Raw genomic sequence first — 25,287 nt, forward strand, 5'->3', positions numbered from 1 at the left:
AATAAGCATGGATTGCTGAAGACCTATTCTACCCCGGATCTTCACGGGTCACTTTCCTGTAGTGAATCAAATTGAGTCTGACATTTTAAAAATCACAAAAACCAAACGTTTCATGGCTTGTTGCTGCTGTTTTCTAGTTTGTTTGTTTGTTTGTTTGTTTCTTTCTTTCTTTCTTTGTTGTTTAACACCACACTCAGCAACATTCAAGCAAAAGGATGGCGGAATGTAACTGTTTCCTACTAGACGTGTTTGTGTTGCAAAGTCAAGCAAATGACCATTTAAGAGTTTTTCTTTTCTAGTTATTGTTTTTAATATGTCAGATGTTAAGATTCATTGCTCTCAATGAATGATATTTCTATTATCATGCATGTTTGATCATAATCGATCATCAATTGGTTTTACAACGTTGTTCAAACTGACGATCAACCTTCACACTTTAAACAATTCCCAAAACAAACATCAGGGTTTTCAAGTGCAGGAAACCACTCGATATGAAACTGAAATATTATGTGCATTTCCTAATTCAGTTCATCCAAAAATAGGGCAGACAGGTTGGTCTGTAGTTTTTAGTGGCGTTCAATAAATTTATGTTTGTGGCATGATACAGACAATACCAGGATGTTGGCAAACCTGTTGTGCAACTGGAGAAAAACACTAAACATTTATCAAAGTCATGTTACTTAATCTGCACTGTTTGTGTGACATGTTTCATTAAGTTGTGGACCAGTGAAGATCCGGGGTTCAATAGGTCTTCGGCAACCCATGCTTGCCGTAAAAGGCGACTATGCTTGTCATAAGAGGCGAATAACGGGATTGGGTGGTCAGGTCCGCTGGCTTTGTTGATGCGTCATCGTATCCCAATTTGTGGCTTCGATGCTCATTATATCAATCACTAGATTGTCTGGTCTAGACTCAATTATTTACAGGCCGTCGTCAAATAGCTGGAATATTGCTGAGTGCAGCGTTAAACAACAAGCATACAAACATTAGTGAGAGAGTGAGTGAGTTTGGTATAACGCCGCTTTTAACAGTATTCCAGTTATATCGCGGCGTGTCAGCTTAATGTGGGAGGACAGCCCGAAGTGATGCAGGACTGAGACGTTTACCACTTTGGTGAAACCCATGAGCACGGGTATGGTGCTGACAAACCTAGAAACCTAATCGGGGCAAATCGGGGCGAACCGGGACTGAACCCACAATCATAGGTTTCTGGCATGCCCAAGGGACGCAACTCTGCACAGCGAATCGCGGGGCCTTAGACGACTGGGCCACCAGTGCCCCCCAAACAAACATTAAGTTGAGCCCATCAACTAGTTTGTGTGATTCTTGCATGATGGTTCAGTACAGGCTCGTTGTAATAGCTTTATACAATCAGATCTAGCATATATTTTTTTGAATGACACGTAAAAGTAAATCTTGCAAAACTTTGAAAAATATTTAGTTTTCGGCAAATCAACACAGAATTTAAATATAAATACATATAGTTGCAACAGGTGCAAATAATTCAAGATGCATCAATGAATTGTGGCATCCCTAACATCAAAGCTGAAATATAGTGGAATTACCAACCTGTAATTAGGTTTTCATTCTTGGATACAATAGTCCTTAACTTCAACTGAATGGTTTCAGCAGCCTGAAATTTGAAAAGGAAATATTATAGTATGAGACCATACACACACAAATACATCTGGGACAAGAAGGAGAAACTTTCAGGTTAGTTCAAGTCTCATATTCAAAGAAACCTCTTAAAAACAGTCAAGCTTAATAGTAATAAGATATTGTTGAGACAAATTAAGTGAGTTCACCATATCTCATACAGACGGGAAAATAAACGATAACTGGACAAAATGTACAGCCCAATCAGGATATATCTCTCAACCCTGGTACTGTGATGTAAAACATTTTATGTACCATTATCACATGTTGGATTAGACATTTTGAAAGTATCTTTTGTCTAGTCATATGTATTACAAATTTTCTGAAACATAAATAAACATATTTTGTTAACATGTTTAATCGATCTTTAAAAAGAAGATGATAAAGTCTTTATGAAAAATCAAAAGGATCATTCACTCCCAACATGTGTCCTATATCACCTTACTTTGAAGTATTTTTAATAACACAATTAAGTCAACAGGGAAAAAAACAAAGGTACTCAAGGCTAAAAATACAATAGTCTTGGTACTCAGGCGCCGCCCGCATCATCATAAGGTCTGCTGCACGTTATATTTTCATTTCTATTTTAAACAAATCCTTAAATATTCTGCGTGTCACACGACCCCGGCAGTGAAATGCTACAATACTTTAAAAAAATGTGATCCAATAGAGAGTGCAGGTACTCTTTACATGCACACTGCGTTACTGCACATCTTGTGTTATGGTCATGGTGGCAATAGGAGTTTGTGCTCTTGTTTTGCCGTTTGCAAATTTGGTCAATGAAAACATAAAATTTACGATAAAACATCACTGGAAATGAAGATTCACAATTCATTTTATTCCATCCATTACAAACTACTGGGTACAAGTATTCACTCAACTAATACCCAATTATCTATATGATAATCAGTAACTGAGAAACAGTAGGTTCCCTGAATAAGTGAGACACAGCTTCTTTAAGTTTTACGAAAACAGCAGTTAATGATCACTCTGCACAGAAACAGTGTCTCAGTTTCACATTAATTACTCACACATCTAGATAGGGTCTGAAAAGTTGGAACCTGACTCTGAAGCACTACTAGTACATTTCTAGCATGTCTAAAGGACAAGCTTCAGTAGCGTCTTATGTAACTAATGGACTCATGTCAGTGGACTCTAAACAATTATACACCAACATTACAATTTGGGTGAAATAGCACTGGATGATCTGGGTGTAATTCAACAATTCAGAGGATGGAGTCGGGGGGTAACCTACCCTAACACAACTAACCCTAACGATCGAAGAGAGATGCGTAAATAATTATTTTGCAATACTTAATATTTTTTCCTGAGAGATATATTGTTTTTATTATACTATTGGGTGGCGAACAGATTCTATTATCACACCAACAATTCTTAAGGACATTTTCATGTTTAGGTTAGCCATGCTGAGAAGCACCAATATTGCCATGCTGAAAAGTCATTTTGTCTGGTTACTGATTAAGAGCAGTTGCACGCTTTCCCACATGATGTTTTTAATAGCGTACCTCTTTCACCTCTGGATGTCTCCTCTTACTCTCTGAAGACAAAGTTCGTAAGTCATTCTGCAGATTTTCCAGCAATTTTTTGGCCACTGCTGGGTCGCTTTTTGCTCGACTTGCCATATTGATCCAACTTATCAAATTGCTTTATGACAGCGGTAAGGTAACTTAGCCTCACATGTAGTTACAGACAGAATATTTATCTCCACGAGGTGTAACAACTTGTTGAACTTCCAAAACACCGGTCACACGTTTTCTAGCAGACAACACAGGAAGGCGTAGTTTGTCAAGCTGTCAATTATGGAAACACTTTTTTTCCAAAACAACCATTAATTGTCACAGGTATTTTCCCACACAGACACTTAAAATCAATTCGATAAAATTGCTGGGCAGCGTGCTATCCTACTGCCACTAATAATAGTTGTGACATCAAAATGCAAATGTTACACGTCTTCCAGATTTACTCTCGTAAGGAAGCTGCCATATTGGAAAACGCGCCCTCTGTATACAAATAACGGCAGATAACTCTAATAACTTGTGTCAAAATATTCGCCAAATAGTCACAAGAAACGTTTTAAAATGTCAATGCCATCTAAATTGTGTTATTCGCAGCGTTGTGTCAGAAATATCATATTGACGGGAAGAAACAATATACATATCATTTTTGAAACAGCTGTTGAAATATCTAGAATAAGGTGGAGCTTGGTAGGCTATTATTGGCAATACCAGCAAAACTGTTTGTCGATTACTGTGCTAGGTCAATATGTACAGTGTGCATATCAATTTAGCAGTTCATAATTACTAGACTGCACCGATGCATTGACTGCTATGATTGTACAAGGCTCCAGCTATTGTGTTTTCATTGAGTTTTTACCCACGTTATCATTCACATTGGGTAATTGATATTTTTCTAAGGGAATTCAAATGAATATATTTTTAATCCCTTGGGTCTATTCTATTGGGCATTTTTTAAACCTTTAATAAACACCATTCTGAAAACATATTGTTGACTTGTTGATTTGCGTCTGTCCATATGGTGCCCACGTGTGTCACATATTGCACAAGCTAACCGCAGACAATACAATAAGCGAGACGAAATGCATTATTCACTGATAATATAAGTGATATATATGATTGGTTGGTTTGTTGTTTAACGCCGCACTCAGCAATATTCCAGCTATATGACGGTGGTGATATATATGAAGTAGAGTTCACGTGTATTCGGTCAGTAAATAAAGATCTGTGACGACATACAGGTACGTTATCAGAAAACGATACATTGGGAAATAACGCACAGTGTCGTTATATACCAGCGGGCCTTAAATATTTTCGTGAGTATTTGTACAGAAGCAAGGGTAAAAGAGAAAATGGACCCATGGAAAAATGGCAACCCACAAGCAACTCAAACGTATGAGATGAGGTGAAATGGGGTTTAACGTCGCTTTCAAAATTATTGCACTTATATAGCGACGTGCATGCACGTGTGTGTGTGTGTGTGTGTGTGTGTGTGTGTGCTTGTACTAGTCCGGACTGATGCCGATTTATAGTGCTAGCTCACTGACACACCATGCCGCAGTTTAACATGAATACCCCACTCAGACACAGTATACTGACTCCGAGCCGACCAGTCTTTGTTTTAGCCCCTTAATGCCGAGCGTCAGACAGGGTAACAACAAGTACCATCTTTTAACGTCTTTTGGTATGACACGGTCGGGGATCGAACCCCGGACCTTCCGCTCTCCGGGCGGACGCTAGACCACGGAGGCGGTCCAAACCTATGAGGGTAACGGTTATTTATCGTGCGTACTTATCGCAGGTTATCTCGACCTCTGATCATATCTGTTAAGTCTTTGGAAGTTCATTTGGTCAAGATTCTCTTGGCCGACATTTAAATTCGTGGACCCAATGACGTTCAAAGATCAGCAGCTATAAACACTTTAACTCTGGAAGAATCGATGGTTGTGACCTGACGATCGTGCATAAGTACATAGTATGATGTTATATGTGTCACTAGCGGGATGTAAACCGTGAAGATCCGGGTAGAGAATTGGTCTTCAGCAACTATGCTAGCCGTAAGAGGCGACTAACAGGATTGGGTGGTCAGGCTCGCTGACTTAGTTGATGCATGTCATCTTGTCCCAATTGCGAAGGACCCGTAAAGATCCGGGGTAGAATAGGTCTTCAGCAACCAATGCTTGCTGTGAAAGGCGACTATATTTGTCGTAAGAGGCGGCTAACAGGATCGGCTGGTCAGGCTCGCTGACTTGGTTGATGCCTGTCATCGTATCCCAGTTGCGTAGCTCGATGCTCATGATGTCAGTCACTGGATTGTCTGGTACAGATTTGATTATTTGCAGACCGTCGTCATAAAGCTGGAATATTGCTGAGTGCGGCGTAAACAACAAACCAAACCTAAAAACCTAGTGCGTAGATCGATGCGCATGATGTTAATCACTGGATTGTCAGGTCCAGCCTCGATTATTTACGGACCGCCGTTATACAGCTGAAATATTGCTGATGCGGCGTTAAACAACAAATAAACAAACTAGCGGGGTGTACGTTGTTTTTATTGTTACATGCAGGGTTGAGTACGAGTCGATATTGTGTTCAGAAAAGGACGATATGCAATCCAGGCGCTCTTAACATGATGTTTTCTGAATACATTGTCGACCTGTCCTCAACCCCGTCAATAGTTTGAGTGTGCAAAACAGACAGCTACTGTACACATTTCTACGTTTTTGAACACACGTTTGTTTGTTTTTCTTAAGTAGGCCTGAAATGGCGTGTACACCACGAGACCAAAGGTCGAAGCAGAGACCATATATACCAAGCCCTTGGTATATGGCCTCTGGTCGAAGGAGTGAGTGAGTTGGGTTTAACGCCGCTTTTAACAGTATTCCAATTATATCGCGGCGTGCCATTTTAATGTGGGAGGAAAGCCCGAAGTGATGCGGGTCTTAGACGTTTACCACTTAGGTGAAACCCACGAGCACGGGTATCGTGCTGACAAACCTAGAAACATAATCGGGGCGAACCGGGATTCGAAACCACAATCATAGGTTTCTGGTTTGCCCAAGGGACGCAACTCTGGACAGCGAATCGCGGCGCCTTAGACGACTGGGCCACCCGCTGGTCGAAGGAAGTACCATTATCTTGTGTCTGTTAAGAACTACCTCAGTAAGTCAGCCACAACGACAGCGGGTCGTACTACAAGTTATTTACACCAAGACGTCAAATGGGCGACACGATAAACGTAACGGGAAAGATTTCCGAAGTTATAGTGTTGGTCATCATTGATCAATTGGCCAATAATTGAAAGGTGATTGTAAAGATGTGTTAACTAAATACTATGTTTGTTGTTTGTTTAACGCCGCACTCAGCAATATTACAGCTATGTGACGGCGGTTTGTAAATAATCGAGTCTGGACCAGACAATCCAGTGATTGACATCATGAGCATTGATCCCCACAATTGGGAAACGATGACATGCATCAACCAAGTCAGCGAGCCTGACCACTCGATCCCGTTAGTCGCCCCTCACGACAAGCACAGTCGCCTTTAACGGTAAGCATTGGTTGCTGAAGACCTATCCTACGAACTAAATACTAGATTGCTGTAGACTGTATCTGTCTGCCAGGACACGGATCGAGTCAATCAACACCTTTAATTCAAGTTAGAGGCCACAATCCCATTGAACAAAACATTACAGGAATACGCATTCATTGCATTCAATATGAATTTTGATAACTGTACAATAGTAGGTTTATGATTAGAACACATCAGGCGAACAAAGGATTCCAGTGACGGATTTACAAAGTATTTAGGATCAATGTATCGAGATCTTAAATCATTAAAAGCAGGGCATGTGCAAAATGATATTCATTATCCACTAGACTAATATTTAATCGAGGACAATATCTACACAAGCGACATTCTGGATCGATGCCTTTGCGTCTGCCTATTTCGATCATCAACTGATGACAGCTGCATCTGAATCTTGACAGCGCTTGTTTCAATAGTGTAGAGTCGACTTGGGTAAGATATAAATCTCCCTGTTTAAACATGCTGCGCCTTGTACATAAATACGATCTTGTCTATGAGTACATAGCTAATTGTAATATTCCCAGTAAATGTAAATGGACTAGTCTTGTGAATGAAAAGATAAGAAATGTAGATTCTGTAAGGCTTTTGAAACAGATGTGCGACCGACAGGACCTGTTAAGATATACTGGTATCAGATCAGAAGGTCAACACGGGATTTGGTAACTTTCTTTACGATTTCCTTCAAAGTTTTATGTTCTGTATAATATGGTCAAAATAGTCTGCTCTAAGATAGAATCACGAGAATGTCATTGCGGAACTGTAGCCCATGACATAGTCAAACACATTTTTATGTCACGTACTATTAATATGCAAGAAAGAAATGAAATGTTCGAAAATATCTTTGATATCACAGATGCGAATTCCTTTGTTGACCTTTGGTCAAATGATGATGATGTTATCATGTCTTTCCTCTTAGGCGGACTGCCTGATTGCATGAAAGACCTTGAGCTTGAGATATGGGGCGAAACTATGTTACTCGTCTCTCATTACGTTAACAAGTGGCAACACTTGTTCATACCCCCTTCACTATGAAATGTAACTATTTGTTTAGTTTTAACCTAATTCATCTATCTACAATGTATCTTATATAATGTATCTTCAGTACTGGAGGAAATAAAGACAATCTATCTATCTATCTTCGGTCTGTAAAACTGATTTGTAGGTTGAATATGCCAATAGCTTTGGATTTGATGATATTGATGAATGCCGTCGTTGGATGCTGTAATCGGATACACGTTGCTTAAACTGAGACATAAAAAGATAAACATTTCCAACATCTTGCATAATCCAGGCGTAGCTAAACCCAAACTGGAATAAGATGCTATGAACCAGAACCATGCTATCGAAAATCTTTAGTGCAGTCGTAATTGGTAAGACACGGATCGAGTCGATACTACAATAGTTTGGATGTGAATTTATTTTTTCGTTCACTTGGATGGGTCGTAGCGAGGATATTCGTGAACGAAAATGCATTCAAACCCTTGATCTTTCTCAATGTCTACTGAGTCGAAGATTAAAGGTTCTAAATGATCAGAAACAACGATTCTGTGTGTAGTCGTGCTGGGGAATTCCAATGGGTTTCCCCAGGAATGTGGAAGTAGTCCGTCAGTGTTTACGTCATTTCAAGAATAAAGTCTCTTGAAAAACGTTTAAACGACAAATTGTGTCGTTCATACACTTATGAACTTCAATTTCGCGGTCATGTGACCTACCTCTCTGGAGAAGCCGTATATCGTGAAACTTCAAATAAATAAATTATATATGAATAATAAACGGTGTGCTGTTTCAACGTACGTTTTCAATGAGCCATTGCCTATTTAGCGATAACAACCTGTGTCATATTGTTCGAATTATCACCAGTGCGTGAGTGGGTTTGGGTTTCTATCGCGTTTAACCATATTGTTACAGAATGAAAGGTAAATGCTTAAACTTAGATCATTTTATAGTTAACAGATCTGAATATCTTTAAACATTTCATTTGTAAAACAACGAAATTTGAAATAAAATACATACAATTTATCATTTGGAGGATAATTGCAAATGACAAATATAATTAATGTTATTGTATGAGAAATTTAAACAGCGAATGTGTCCTACTTACAAATTATTAGTTTGGCTCCCACAGCAATTAGCGATACATTTCACTTGTTTAAAATTCATGTGCGAAATTTGAAACTAACAAAAACTAAGACATATAAGGGAGAGGGGCGTCAAAAATAGGCTTCACATACTCGGTAACCGTATGGAATCGACATGAATCCACAAGTAAAAGCTTTAACCGCGTTGGACTACTCCAACGCCATGGCTTCGTCGGTTAAGATTATTTATATAAACAAATGTCAAATCAGGTTAGACGTTTTGTATATTTCACGCAGGTGTTCGCCAGAGTTGTCACGTGAGTTGTCACGTGTCATGGTTAGCCAATCGGGACACACTTCCGCTGCACGAGTTTTTGGTGCGCGTAATCCAGACTCAACGGATGGAAGCAGACGTGACCAAATTTATCAAATGCACCGGTGCATGTCAAATTAATTCCAACAAGCTTTTTAGAATTCATTCAAATCGATATTAGATTGAGCTTAGTCTCCGATTTCTTATGTTTGTAGTATTTACGCGCAACGGTGAACGCTGCTTTTTAAATTTCCGTATGCAATGAGCATTATCACAATGATTGTGAAACGAAGAAACCATTACCAACGTGATTTTTTGCTCGGCCGTAATTTTGGTTTTGAGGGAACGTTGAACAAATGATAAGGTAAGTCCTGGAATATGTAATTAAACTACCTGTCGGTGTACATACATATAACATATTCACAAATTCTACAACTGTAACGTTCAAAGTAAAAGTGAATTAATTTAGTTTAGAATAGGTCTTCAGCAACCCAGGCCTGCCGTAAAAGGCGACTACGCTTGTCATAAGAGGCGACTATTGGGATCGGGTGGTCAGGCTCGCTGACTTGGTTGATGCATGTCATCGTATCCCAAATGCGTGGATCGATGCTCATGATATCAATCACTGGATTGTCTGGTCCATACTCGATTATTTACAGACCGCCGTCATATAGCAGGAATATTGCTGAGTGCGGCGTTAAACAACAAACAAAACAAACACATAGTGTTTAACGCCGCTTTGTCAGTAACGATTCAGAGATTTACAGTGAAAGTATATCCTGATGTTATACTTGTATTCGATACAAAACCGTATGAGGCTTTGAGGAGTCTTCTTGCATGTTGGTCCGATGCTAGATACCGCATATTATCACTGACTAATTTACTCTGAAAATAAGTTCTTTTACTATTATCATATCACCCGTTTACGTAAATTGTTTATGAGCTACGTTCAATATGTCTGTGAACCTTGAGCTCGAGCTTTCATTGGACATTGAAATGTACAGCTTATTGCTGTTGGAGCCAAACTAATAATTTTGTAAGTTTGACATATTCGCTGTTTCTAATACAATAATATTAAATTTATTTGTTATTTAAAATTATCCTCCAAATGATAAATTGTATGTATTGTATTTCAAGTTTCGTTGTTTTACAAATGAAATGTTGAAGGATGTTTAGATCTTTTAACTATAAAATGATCGAAGTTTGAGCACTTTGGACTACCTTTCATTCTGTAACAATATGGTTAAACGCGTTAGAAACCCAAGCTCACTCACGCACTGATGATAATTCGAACAATATTATACAGGTTGTTATCGCTGAATAGGCAACGACTACACACACAATCGGTGTTTCTGATCATTTAGAACCTTTAATCTTGGACTCACATGTATTCGATTAATATCACCATTAGATGAGAAATGTCTGTTAAGAACTACCCCAGTAAGTCAGTCACAATGACAGCGCGTCGTAATACATTTACATCAAGTACAAGACGTCAAAATGGCCGACACGATAAACGTGACAGTAGAGATTTCGGAAGATGTTTATGAACCTGTGGCGGTTACATGTTTTAGTCATCATTGATCAATTGGCCGATCATTGAAAGGTGATTAAAGATCAAATAGGTGATCAAATAGACACTAAGGTAAATTCATAGGTTGCTGTAGACTGTCACTGTCAGCCTACACTACACTAGTTTGGATCTGCATTTCTTTGTTTTGTCCACAAGGATTGGTCGTATCGATGATATTCGTGAACGTTTTTCAATGTATAATAAAAAGCTGACTTCGAGATTAAAGGTTCTAAATGATCAGTATGTATTCGTGCTAGGGAATTCCCGATACAAGGAAGTTAACTGACTGGACTTCTATAGTCAGTTAACTCCCTTGCCTCGGGAAGATGGTAAGGTTTCGGTAGATTGGAAAGCACACTGAGTTCACAGCTGATCTTGTTTCTGGCGGTCTGGGGATGTCGTGGCTCCAGTGTATGTTGAAGGCACTGTCAAACCTTGGAAAGGCAGGGCAGGATGCAGCCAGATTTTGGATCATATCTAACGATTTCATTGTTTTAGAAGGGTGGCGATGTAAGTGAAATGGAACCCTGGATGCTGCAGCGCAGTACGTTCATGGGTAGCCATCATACTAGAATCGAGATATAACCACCACCGCTTAAAAACCAAATGTAGTACCATTAGTATCTTTTTTTAATCATTCAATCTTTATTGAGTGAGTGAGTATGGTTATACTCCGCTTTTAGAAATATTCCAGCAACATCACGCCGGGGACATCAGAAATGGGCTTTACACATTGTACCCATGTCGGGAATCGAACCCTGGTCTTGGCACGACGAGCGAATTGTGAATGGTGAATAGATAACAGGGTTTGGTTGTGCTTGTTTGCTGATGTAAATTACAAATTCAGTATGGCTGTCATTACAACTATGTTTATATCAGATTGGAATTCTCGTGGTTTTGTTCGTGATAGGGTATTTTTCTGATGGTCTAAAAAACAATATTTCCTTCTTTGTAAGGAAGAGCTAACACACGTTTGTTGGACGTCCATTTTATATAGGACATCCGATGAACTCATGAATCATATCAGTGCACACAGCTGGAACACATGATAAAGATTGGCATTTCCATATAGACTGCATTATGCGTGCTTATAGCCTTACGGCTAAATATTTTATCGATTTGACACTTTTTGCAAGACAAAAGGACGAAAAATGTATTTCAACATTGAAATATTGATATACACGCACTAGATGAACATGTCATGGCACCCAGTGCAGCATTCAGAGTTCGCCACCCTCCTAAAACAATGAAATCGTTAGATATGATCCAAAATCTGGCTGCATCCTGCCCTGCCTTTCCAAGGCTTGACAGTGCCTTCTACATACACTGCAGCCACGGCATCCCCAGACTGCGAGATGTGAATTCAGTGTGCTTTCATGTCCACTGAAACCTTACCATCTTCCCGAGGCTACAGAAGTCCAGTCAGTTAACTTCCTTGCCTCGGGAAGATGAAACCTTACATGGATGGCACATTTTTTTCCTGTCCCACAGACAAGGTTCTAACACATATAACCTTTATCATTACTCGTAATAAAATCCAGCTATCTGATAGGTTGGTCATCGTGTGGTAATATTATGTTATTATAACACGTTGTCGCGACATTGTACCTTCTATGATTCCATACAGATGTGAGTGAGTTAGCAATATTCCAGCAATATCACGGCGGGTGACACCAGAAATGGGCTTCACACATTGTACCCATGTCGGGAATCGAACACGGGTCTTCGGCGTGACGGGCGAACGCTTTAACCACTTGGCTACCCGACTGCGCCCATACAGATGTGAACATATTCGGGTACTCAAGTTAAAAATCCTACACTTGGGTACCTAGATAGCATGGTCGCGTTGGATCAAAGCTGGCGACTGGTTGGAACCGTTGCCATATTGTTTTATGTGTAAAACAAATCATGACACACCATGTTTTCTTTGACTTGGCTTTATATACGGTACTAATCTATTTCGGCGCACTCTTTTAATGCAATTACTCACTAATAAGAAACTTATTTTACAAGTAAATGTTGCTTCTTCAAGATTTGTTTGTTATCGTTGCGATTGTGTATTCACTTTAAACCACTTGAAAATGATGTGACCTCATTCAGACATAATATGTGACGTCATGACAGTGACATGTCTGATATGGCGACTACTGACAAGGAACGCCAGGCCATGCGTAAAATGTTTCTTTGTTTGTTTAACGCTTCACTCAGCAATATTCTAGCTATATGACGGCGGTCTGTAAATAATCGAGTCTAAACCAGACAATCCAGTGATTGACATCATGAGCATCGATCCAGGCAATGGGAATACGATGACATGCATCAACCAAGTCAGCGAACCTGGCCACCCGATCCCTTTAGTTCGCCTCTTACGACAAGCATAGTCGCCTTTTTTGCAAGCATTGGTTGCTGAAGACCTATTCTACCCCGGATCTTCACGGGTATTGTTCACTAGGATGGGTTGTATCGATGATATGCGTGAACGATCGTGCAGTCAAACCCTGAGGTTTCTCAATGTATACGTAAAAGCTGACTTCAAGATTAAAGGTTCTAAATGATCAGTATGTATTCGTGCTAGCGAATTCACGAGGCAAGGAAGTTAACTGACGGGGCTTCTATAGTCTTTTCTACCCCGGATCTTCACGGGTCGCGTAAAATGGAAGTACTCTATGATAACCAAAAAACCCTTAATAGCAGGTTTGAGTGATAGCCAATACTTGAAACCAATAATAGTTTCTAGTGTTAAGTCATTCTGACCTCACGTAGCTTTCTTCTCAGAGGCATCTACCATTACGTACTCCTACTCAAAAGTATATCTGCAGTGATATAAATTCAGCATTTTAATATTAATAATGTTCATATGTTTTTTTTCTACAAATTTTTGTAATTTACCTTTTCAGGCAAGTATCAATTTTAAAAATTATTATTTGTGTTTTTAGACATAATTTACATTATCGAAACATAATTCAAAACCCCACAATGTTTATTACCTACAAGGGCAAACCTATCGGGGTTCATAGAATTTCAAATCATTATCATCCAAAACTTGTTACCATGACGTCACAAGCAAATGACATCACTCATGGTTCTGCTACTGAACCTGTAAGCAGTACACCCTTCCACCATGACAGAACCGGCTTTCATCAGTGAAGACGACCCTCTGTCAGTCATGTCGCCACCAAGCTGACGCACCACTTACTCTTATAACACACCATTTCCTTTTATAATGAATTGGTCCTATGTTTCAGCTCCAAGTTAAGACGAACCACTCGCTCTTATAAAGAATTGGTTTCTTAGTGTTACAGGTCCATTGGAGACGTGCCACTTCTTATGATAATGAGTTGGTCTCTCATGCTTTAGCGCCAAGTTGAGACGCACCACTTGGTCATATAATGAATTGGTCTTGTAATGTTTTAGTTTCAGTTGACACCTGCCACTTGCCATTTTAATGAGTTGGTCTCCAACGTTTTGGCTCCTAGTTGAGATGCAGCACTTCATATTATAATGAATTGTCTCTAATATTTCAGCTACAGTTGAAACGCACCACTTACAATTATAATGAGTTATCTCTAATGTTTCAGCTCCAGGTACGATGGGCCATTTCGTATTATAAAGAGTTTGGTTTCTAATGGTGTGGCTCCAGTTGAAACACTCCATCATCGAATATCATGATCTTGTCTCTCATCTTCAGCTCCAGTTGAGACGCGCCATTTCCTATTATAATGAATTGTCTCTAAAGTTTTAGCTCTAGTTGAGACGTGCCTCTCATTTGAATGAGTTGGTCTCTCGTGTTTTAGCTCCAAGTTGAGACGCGTCACTTTCTGTTATAACGTATTTTAATGCTTAGCTCCAGTTGAGATGCGCCACTTCATTTTAATTATAGTTGTATCTAATGTTTCAGCTCCTGTTTAGACTCGCCACTTGCTTTTCAAAGGAATTGGTCTCTTATGTTTTTAGCTCAAAGTTAAGATGCATCCCCTTTTTTTATAATGAATGGGCCTTTTCATGTTTTATCTCCCGTTGAGGCTATGCAGATTTATCATCTAGACTAAATAGTTATCAATATAATGGTTGAAACACGGCACTACCTTAACGCGATATAGTTTCGATAGTCACGGTCACGTTGATGGACTTTAAACATGTCCGACCATATATGCAGGTTTTAGACGACCAAGGTGCCTGGACATGGGTTACACATTACAACTGTCCGTGGTCACGTGGGCTCCATTCTGAGAAAGCTATGACATGCTGGACTTTCCCTGTGAAGAATGTGATCAGTAGATATAGGGGTGTATTTTGCTGGTCAGAATGTTCCGAGTAGCGGGGAAAGTATAACCTTCCGCATTCATGGTGAAGTGTAAGAATGAGTTGCGGGTGCTGTCCACACCCAATGATACCCCAGTAACCGTAGAAAGGCAGTTGTAGTGTCAGCTGAGGTCGTCTCGAAGTCTGCTCTCGTTTGTTGATCATATATTGGTAGATATTGAATAGTTCTATAAGCTACAGTTATTATAGGCCAGATAAGCTATCGCGAATTGACTATCATTTAGCACAGTAGTCAGTGCAAATATTTCGATTTGTGGACCTGCCTTGTGCATACTGGTTCCAGGAATTAAGAGTGTAGATGTTTATGACGATCTGCGTATCAATACCAACGAATTAGTGCGAGAACAAAAGACTCTATATTCAGACACGAAGCCTACTATCATAATGAGTTGGTCTTTTAATGTTACGGCTCTAGTCAAAACGCGCCACTTCATTTAATTATGTTTATCTCCAGTTGAGACGCGCCACTTTGCTTAATGAGTTGTCTCTCATATTTCAGCTACAGGTGAGACGCGCCACTTCCTTTAATGAGTTGTCTCTCATGTTTCAGCTCGAGTTGAGACGCACCACTTCCTTTAATGCGTTGTCTCAAATGGTTCAGCTCCAGGTGAGACGCGCCACTTCCTTTAATGCGTTGTCTCAAATGTTTCAGCTCCAGGTGAGACGCGCCACTTCCTTTAATGCGTTGTCTCTAATGTTTCAGCTCCAGGTGAGACGCGCCACTTTCTTTAATGCGTTGTCTCAAATGTTTCAGCTCCAGGTGAGACGCGCCACTTCCTTTAATGCGTTGTCTCAAATGTTTCAGCTCCAGGTGAGACGCGCCACTTCCTTTAATGCGTTCTCTTAAATGTTTCAGCTCCAGGTGAGACGCGCCACTTCCTTTAATGCGTTCTCTTAAATGTTTCAGCTCCAGGTGAGACGCGCCACTTCCTTTATGAGTTGTCTCTAATGTTTAAGCTACAGGTGAGACGCGCCACTTCCTTTAATGAGTTGTCTCTCATGTTTCAGCTCGAGTTGAGACTCGCCACTTCCTTTTACTTAGTTGTCTCTCATGTTTCAGCTCGAGCAGAGACGCGCAAAAATCCCTTAATGAGTTGTCTCCAATGTTTTAGCTCCTGTTGAGACTCGCCACTTGTGCTTATAAGGAATTGGTCTCTAATGTTATAGCTCCAAGACGCATCCCTTATTTTTTTAATGAATGGGCCTTTTCATGTTTTATCTCCTGTTGAGACTATGCAGATTTATCATCTAGACAAAATAGTTATCAATATAATGGTTTAAACATGGCACTACCTTAACTCGATATAGTTTCGATAGTCACGGTCACGTTGATGGACTTTAAACATGTCCGACCATATATGCAGGTTTTAGACGACCAAGGTGCCTGGACATGGGTTACACATTACAACTGTCCGTGGTCACGTGGGCTCCATTCTGAGAAAGCTATGACATGCTGGACTTTCCCTGTGAAGAATGTGATCAGTAGATATAGGGGTGTATTTTGCTGGTCAGAATGTTCCGAGTAGCGGGGAAAGTATAACCTTCCGCATTCATGGTGAAGTGTAAGAATGAGTTGCGGGTGCTGTCCACACCCAATGATACCCCAGTAACCGTAGAAAGGCAGTTGTAGTGTCAGCTGAGGTCGTCTCGAAGTCTGCTCTCGTTTGTTCATCATATATTGGTAGATACTGAGTAGTTCTATAAGCTACCGTTATAAAAGGCCAGATAAGCTATCGCGAATTGACCATCATTTAGCACAGTAATCAGAGCAAATATTTCGATTTGTGGACCTGCCTTGTGCATCCTGGTTCCAGGAATTAAGGGTGTAGAGGTTTATGACGATATGCGTATTAATACCAACGAATTATTGCGAGGACGTAATTAAGACTCTATATTCAGACACGCAGCCTACTATTATATTGAGTTGGTCTTTTAATGTTACGGCTCTAGTCAAAACGCGCAACTTCATTTAATAATGTTTATCTCCAGGTGAGACGCGCCACTTCCTTTAATGAGTTGTCTCTCATGTTTCAGCTCCAGGTGAGACGCACCAGTTCCTTTAATGAGATGTCTCTAATGTTTCAGCTCGAATAAAGACGCACCACTTCCCTTAATGAGATGGCTATCATGTTTCAGCTCGAGTTGAGACGCGCCACTTCCTTTAATGAGTTGTCTCTCATGTTTCAGCTCCAGGTGAGACGCGCCACTTCCATTAATGAGTTGTCTCTCATGTTTCAGCTCGAGTTGAGACACACCACTTCCCTTAATGCGTTGTCTCTCATGTTTCAGCTCCAGGTGAGACGCACCACTTCCCTTAATGAGTTGTCTCTCATGTTTCAGCTCGAGTTGAGACGCACCAGTTCCTTCAATGAGTTGTCTCTCATGTTTCAGCTCGAGTTGAGACGCGCCACTTTCTCTGATGAATTGTCTCTCATGTTTCAGCTCCAGGTGAGACTAGCCACTTCCCTTTATGAGTTGTCTCTCATGTTTCAGCTCGAGTTGAGACGCACCACTTCCCTTAATGAGTTGTCTCTCATGTTTCAGCTCGAGTTGAGACGCGCCACTTCCCTTAATGAGTTGTCTCTAATATTTTAGCTCCTGTTGAGACTCGCCACTTGCGCTTATAAGAGAATTGGTCTCTAATGTTTTTGCTTTAAGACGCATCTCTTGTTTGTTTTTTAATGAATGGGTCTTTTCATGTTTTATCTCCTGTTGAGACTATGCAGATTTATCATCTAGACAAAATAGTTATCAATATTATGGTTTAAACATGGCACTACCTTAACTCGATATAGTTTCGATAGTCACGGTCACGTTGATGGACTTTAAACATGTCCGACCATATATGCAGGTTTTAGACGACCAAGGTGCCTGGACATGGGTTACATATTACAACTGTCCGTGGTCACGTGGGCTCCATTCTGAGAAAGCTATGACATGCTGGACTTTCCCTGTGAAGAATGTGATCAGTAGATATAGGGGTGTATTTTGCTGGTCAGAATGTTCCGAGTAGCGGGGAAAGTATAACCTTTCGCATTCATGGTGAAGTGTAAGAATGAGTTGCGGGTGCTGTCCACACCCAATGATACCCCAGTTACCGTAGAAAGGCAGTTGTAGTGTCAGCTGAGGTCGTCTCGAAGTCTGCTCTCGTTTGTTCATCATATATTGGTAGATACTGAGTAGTTCTATAAGCTACAGTTATAAAAGGCCAGATAAGCTATCGCGAATTGACTATCAATTTAGCACAGTAATCAGTGCAAATATTTCGATTTGTGGACCTGCCTTGTGCATACTGGTTCCAGGAATTAAGGGTGTAGAGGTTTATGACGATCTGCGTATCAATACCAGAGAATTATTACGAGAACAAAATTAAGACTCTATATTCAGACACGAAGCCTACTATCATAATGAGTTGGTCTTTTAATGTTACGGCTCTAGTCAAAACGCGCCACTAAATATAATAATGTTTATCTCCAGTTGAGACGCGCCACTTTGCTTAATGAGTTGTCTCAAATGTTTCAGCTCGAGGTGAGACGCACCAGTTTCTTTAATGAGATGTCTCTCATGTTTCAGCTCAAGGTGAGACGCACCACTTCCTTTAATGCGTTGTCTCTAATGTTTCAGCTCCAGGTGAGACGCGCCACTTCCTTTCATGCGTTGTCTCTCATGTTTCAGCTCCAGGTGAGACGAGCCACTTCCTTTAATGAGATGTCTCTCATGTTTCATCTCCAGGTGAGACGCGCCACTTCCTTTTACTTAGTTGTCTTGAATGTTTCAGGTCGAGTTGAGACGCGCCACTTCCTTTAATGCGTTGTCTTTTATGTTTCAGCTCCAGGTAAGACGCGCCACTTCCTGTTATTGAAATAAGTTCGTATCTAAAGTTGTAGCTCAATTTGAGACTCCCGTCTCCTGGTATAATGATTTGGTCTCTAACGTTGTTTAGCTCCAGTTAAAACACGCCATCTTCTGTTATAAAGACTTGGTGTCTGATGTGTAGCTCTAGTTGACACGCGCCATTTCCTTTAATGAGTTGTCTCTAATGTTTCAAGCCAAGTTGAGACACCCCACTTCATATTATTAAAATGAGTTGTCTCCAACATTGTTAGAGTGAGACTGGAACAATTGACATTTTTTTAAAAATAACGTACAAATTTATATTATTTTCTAATTTGAAAAAATAGAAGTGTGTCATTTTGTCATGCCACACCCTACCAGCAGATCTAGAATATAATATACTTCAAAGTAAATAGAGACACTGTTTATCACAGACATGCAGAGGATTTAATACCGAGTCAGATTTCAGATTCATTTTATTCTCTATAAACCACTAAACGTTTTCATACGTACGTGTGTCACATCAATAGTGTTTAGAATTCAGATTCATTTTACAAATATATTCTCGTGATTTCGTAGTACGCACTGTATTGCAGTAACTGTAAGCTTATAGTTTCGCTGTCAGTGGCGCTTCTTGTTAGCGGTACGTATATTTAGTCACCGGAGTTACTACACTTCAATGTGTACTACGTCATCGGAAGAGGGAAAATGTCAGCTCCCATCACCGTGCATGATATGTAACAACGAGTGCTCAACCTGCTTTTGTACCGTTTGACAGTAGGTGGGGCTGTGTTATTTAAGTACTTCAATCTCTGAATAAGTATACTGACGAAGTTTTGAACCTGTTAAAGAGTTTATAAATTTTACTGAAAATAACGCTAAATGGTAGTCGAGACCGGTTTGTTTACAATCACGTGTTAGCAGGTGCATGTCAGCGACTCAAGGCTGATTGGTCAAGTGAAATGTGAAGACGTCAGATTATGAGAACAATCGACAATGCCGTCATTCATTGTTACGTTGAACAAATGTATTGCGTCAAATGAACAATAGGTTGGCTTCAGTGAATTTTTTTCACTGCAGGTTATTGACGTTTCAAATACCGTATTCGACGTAATAAGCGCCCCGCTCCAATAAGCGCCCACGGCGATATTTGCTAATATATTGGCAAGTGAACAATCCCAATCAGAACCCCTTCCAACTGATCAATGTACAGAAGACTTATTTATTCGCGTATAATACACACTCGTGTGTTATATGCACTTTTCATTATGGGCAATTTAATTCTGGAAAAATATATCTGTCGTACATAAACATTTCAGGCTGTCAGCATAAACCACGAAATTTATCTTTCAACAATAATATTCTAATAACAGCCACCTATTCCTAATTTTGAGAGCGCCCTGGGCGCTTATTACGTTGAATACGGTACTTCTTCTTTCTAAAAATTTGTAATATATAGAATAGTGACTCCATAATTAAAATGAATTAAGTCGCTCACGAATAAATTTACCTAGTCCCTCGTGAAAGGCAGATAATCCATACTTCCTCAGTACTTGTTGGATAATATTATTCCATCAATTATCTTATTGACTAATTCAACCAATTAATTCTGTCAAAGGAAAATAAGAACTATTTTGATGTCACATACAGGAAACGGCTGTCATGACCGAAGCAACAGGAGAGAAAGGTGCTCAGTACCAACAGGTTGTCAGCAAGGGGCCGCTGCCATACCAATACATTAAAGTCAAACTGTAGGTGTAATCTCAGACAACCTTTAGAATTCCGCACCACAAACATGTCACAATACCCAATGATATAATTTGCAAAATGAATACACTCGTGACGTCAGCCAAGCAACTGGGGTCACCAAGTGTGAATAAGCTCCTGAGTACGGTCTATCATCACTACACACTATGTCATTTAAAAAAACTTAGTGTTGAGAGTTTTCAATATTTGTTTACTACTCCATGACTACTATCTGTAAGTGTCCTAGGTAAATGTGCTCTCAGTTTAACAGTGTGGAGACCCTTGAAGATCCGGGGTGGAATAGGTCTTCAGCAACCCATGCTTGCCATAAAAGGCGACTATGTTTGTCGTAAGAGGCGACTAAAGGGATCGGGTGGTCAGGCTCGCTGACTTGGTTGATGCATGTCATTCTATCATGATGTCAATCACTGGATCGTTTGGTCCAGGCTCAATTATTTTTCAGGCCGCCGCCATATGGCTAGAATATTGCTGAGTGCAGCGTTAAACAACAAACAAACAAATGACAGTAGCTTAATCAGGCTAACAATCTGTGAGTTGCAAGTTAACATCTATTTCTAGTCTTCATGACATAGTCCTCACAAGGAGTTATGGAATTGAGTTCTAAAGGTGAAGTAAAAATAGCCTAGAAAGATGAAAACAATATACAGTTCCCATGGTTCCAGAATTTGAATTTACTCAGATAATCATGCTGATAGTGAAAAGGAAAATATAGGGATGAGAGAATCAATCATGTTTATGGATTTATTTGTGCATCTTGTACAGTGTCAGTCCTTGATATAAAAACTTGCTAACTGTTCTCCACATGAATTTTATAAGCCCTGTTACAAAATAAATTTCAGAGAGAAACACGATTCATGAACCTGAGCATGGATTGTAGTACTGTGACATGACATCAGCACTGATTAAAAATGAAGACAGGTACGATCAATTATTTTAATTTTATCTGGGTTCAACTCCCCTAACTTTCATATCCTGAGCTGTACAAACCTATTGAGTATTAATCAAAAGGGGGCTCACAAAATAGATAAATGTTGATATGACAGGCATATATGTTTGTTTGTTGTTTAATGCTGAACTCAGCAATATTACAGCTATAATCATGATAATGTGGTCTGTAAATAATAGACTCTGGACCAGACAATCCAGTGATTGACATCATGAGCATCGATCCACGCAGTTGGGATACGATGACATGCATCAACCTAGTCAGCGAGTCTGACCACCCGATCCAGTTAGTTACCTCTTAGTTCTATATGTATCACACAGAGGACACAATGCAAATACAGCCAGGAACCTATGCTATGTCTATATGAGGTCTTGAACATGTTGAAAACAGTGGTTGATACATATGTTAAGGTACTAGTAGGAAACAAAATATCTCTGTGAGGTGCTTCTGTGTACACATATAACTATGACAACTTTGTTTGGTGGTGCATGTCAATGGGTGTGTTCAGTATGAAATTAAACCTCAGGAATTCTCAGATCTGATTACAATAATGAACTATTCCCAGTTGAATTGATTTTCTCATTGAAATATGACAGGATTGATGTAAGTAGGATGCATACTTGTGACCACATTTTATTTCTGGTGCTTTTATGTCATTTATATAGATAGAGGGGTTTTGACAGTTTGCAAAGACATTATTAAAATCATAAAGGCATATTTTGTATAAGATCTTTGGATTCCTGTTATTCAAAATACTTTCATAATCATTTTCTTTTAAAGTTTTGATCTCAAATTTTAGAGAATTTGAAGACGGACAGCCTCGAGATGTGGGAGAGTCACAATTTAAGGCTCTCATCAGTAGCATGGTCAGGGAAGTCTACGGAGAGGTAAAGATAGAGTTAATATTTCAGCCGCCATGGCATACTGGATATTTCCTGCATAACTACAACTCACTGAAATACAAAAATGTCTTTCATGTAGTTTTTGCAGTAAAATATCGTTTCAAACACATTACAAAATTCATTTTTAGAAAGTCTTATAAAAAAATCTAAAAACTATGAAATGTGAAGGAGCCAATCTCACTGTCACTCTTTTCAGTAAATAACCATGAAACGAATGGTAAAGTCTTATTTCTGAATATTAGATATGTTCGAAATATGTTTTATTTTTGGAGATTTTATTATTATTCTCACATGTATATGCTGATTAAGAGTTGGCTTCTTTGGCTTGATATCCCCGGAGAAAGGAGACATGGGATATATAATATGATGAGGCTAAACTGGAGAAATGTGACTCTGTTGAACCCACTTGAATAATTTGGGTTTTACACGGCGTTGAACACCACTTCAGCTGTAGCATGGTGTCTCAGCTTCAGGTGAAAAGAGGGGGGCACGGGTGGCCCAGTCATCTAAGGTGCCGCGATTCGCTGTGCAGGGTTGCGTCCCTTGGGCACGCCAGAAACCTGATTGTGGGATCAAATCCCAGTTCGCCCCGATTATGTTTCTAGGTTTGTCAGCACCATACCCATGCTCGTGGGTTTCACTGAAGTGGTAAACGTCTGAGACCTGCATCACTTCGGGCTTTCCTCCCACATTAAGCTGACACGCCGCGATATAACTGGAATACTGTTAAAAGCGGCGTTAAACCCAACTCACTCACTCAGATGAAAAGAAGTCCAAATTCACAGTTCTCACATGTTTGCTATGATAAAGCCACTGCCACAGATGTGTTAAATAGATAAAGGGTTGTATTTTGAGGAATATTGGATTGAACCAACTGCCAGCAGATCCTGACGTAGCTAAGGGATGCAACTCCACATAGTGGAGCGTTGTCCCCGGGGGCAGTTCATGTGTTTGTGTATATTTTACAGGTCGGCTGTAGCCTGACCTCAGATGTGTTGAAGTATTCACCCAAAGATTGTTCAGCAATTCTCAGAGTGACACACAGGTGAGTTACGAAAACAAATATCAGAAGAGAATATAAATAATATCAAAAGTTGACATTAAAAATATTTGTAAATAGCAACAATTTCCCCCTCAGTATACTTTTCAAAATGTCAAACTAACACAAACGTCATTAATCATTCCCTCCTGCTTAATATGTTCATATCTGTGTGCCTTTCCCTCTTGTTCTTTCTCGAAACTTGAGACTGCCGCCATGGTCTAGTGGTAGACCTTAAGGTCCGGGGTTCGATCCCTGAAGACATTAAAAGATGGTTGTTGTTACCCTGTCTGGTGCTCGGCATCGAGGGGCTAAAACAAGGACTGGTCGGCTCAGAGTCAGTATACTGTGTCTGAGTAGGGTATTCATGTTAAACTGCGGCATGGTATCTCAGTGGGCTAGCACTATAAATCGGCATCAGTCCAGACTAGTACAAGCAGCCACACACAAACGTGCTTGCATACACGTCGATATATAAGTGCAATAATCTTGGACACAATGTCAAACCCAATTTCACCTCACCTCTCCTTCTCGAAACTTGTTAGAATCATGGATACTGTGAAAATAAGAAAAGGTGGGCCATAGATAATAGAAACTCAACACACATGTTCAGTGATTGATGTTAAGCATGACTCGCATTGATATTGGTCAGCTTTTGCCATATGTCATATGCGGCTCTCCTTGTGTGCTCAGAGTTATTTCCCTTTGACTGTTCCAGCAATGCAGTAAAGGTGTGGAGTTCATTGACCCTGTGCAGTAGTTTTGAGGGAGAACCATGTGCTTTTAGAGTTCTGCAGGTGAGAACCTTATAAATTGATGTAATGAGAAATAGTTTTGAATAAATGACTTTTCATTCACAAGGAACAGATAATCTGTGATCCTGTGTCACAACTTATTCTATTTATTACTCATATTGTCAAAAGTTGTAACATGAATACTACCTGACCCTGTGTGTAACATTGTAAACCACAGCTGGGGTCATCTGGGGTCAGGGTGGCGCTCGGGGGTTTCCAATAGTGTTAGTCAACCCTAAAATACAGGTACCAATCCTGGATCTCCACTATGTGTGCTAACATGTATACATGTTGATATCAAGACCAACATTAGATGACAAGTACAGTTGTACCCTGTTGTCTTGAATTCCTGGGAACCAGTTTGACTTACCCGGAGTTCAACGCATCCAACGTATTACTGTTTTAAACTAGTCATCAGACAACAGAAAGCATCTCTACTAGATTGATCAGCCATGTTACTACCCATACTACTACTTTCTAGGGCTGGGCCGAGTCCAAATTTACTACCCGGGTACCCATTTCACATTGTTAATAATAGACTTTATGATGATTTTATGTTAAAGCAACACCAATACATGATCAGACTGACTACTAGGTCCGTGAAGATCCAGGTTAGAATAGGTCTTCAGCAACCCATGTTTTCCATAAAAGACAACTATCCTTGTCGTAAGAGGTGACTAACGGGATCGGTAGGTCAGGCTCGCTGACTTGGTGATGCATGTCATTGTATCCCAATGGCGTGGATCGATGCTCATGTCATGTCCAATCCAGGCTCGATTGTTTACAGACCGCTGGAATATTGCTGTGTGTGGCATTAAACAACAAACAAACAAATCAGACTGACTAGCTGACTTTATATTGAGTTTAATGTGGTGGTAGTACACTGATGAACCATTTCAACCTTCAGATGTTGTCAATCACTTAATACAGTAGTCGTTG

At 39.9% G+C, this 25,287-nt stretch overlaps 2 protein-coding genes across 4 annotated transcripts in view; one reads left to right on the forward strand and one right to left on the reverse strand.

Annotated features, from left to right (window-relative positions):
- The window catches only part of LOC124144877 (protein MON2 homolog), a 77,067-nt gene extending 73,399 nt beyond the window's left edge, over positions 1 to 3,668 (reverse strand). For both annotated transcript variants that reach the window (XM_046514486.2, XM_046514485.2), the window contains exons 1-2: positions 3,183 to 3,668; positions 1,570 to 1,633 (exon numbers count right to left, since the gene is read on the reverse strand). In XM_046514486.2, coding sequence (XP_046370442.2) covers positions 1,570 to 1,633; positions 3,183 to 3,299 — 181 coding nt within the window. In that variant the 5' untranslated portion in view covers positions 3,300 to 3,668. The remainder of the gene's footprint in view (positions 1 to 1,569; positions 1,634 to 3,182) is intronic.
- A 15,921-nt stretch (positions 3,669 to 19,589) lies between these two features.
- The window catches only part of LOC124144906 (ribonuclease P protein subunit p14-like), a 45,125-nt gene continuing 39,427 nt past the window's right edge, over positions 19,590 to 25,287 (forward strand). The window contains exons 1-5 of one of the 2 annotated variants that reach the window (XM_048396782.1): positions 19,590 to 19,677; positions 20,551 to 20,651; positions 22,413 to 22,500; positions 23,484 to 23,560; positions 24,273 to 24,351. In XM_048396782.1, the coding sequence (XP_048252739.1) occupies positions 20,563 to 20,651; positions 22,413 to 22,500; positions 23,484 to 23,560; positions 24,273 to 24,351 (333 nt within the window). In that variant the 5' untranslated portion in view covers positions 19,590 to 19,677; positions 20,551 to 20,562. Of the gene's footprint in view, positions 19,682 to 20,550; positions 20,652 to 22,412; positions 22,501 to 23,483; positions 23,561 to 24,272; positions 24,352 to 25,287 lie in introns of both variants that reach the window. The other variant, XM_048396781.1, reaches the window with a different exon arrangement.

This window comes from Haliotis rufescens, unplaced genomic scaffold, assembly GCF_023055435.1.
Source record: "Haliotis rufescens isolate VD_foot unplaced genomic scaffold, xgHalRufe1.0.p SCAF_16, whole genome shotgun sequence".
Classification (NCBI taxonomy): domain Eukaryota; kingdom Metazoa; phylum Mollusca; class Gastropoda; order Lepetellida; family Haliotidae; genus Haliotis; species Haliotis rufescens.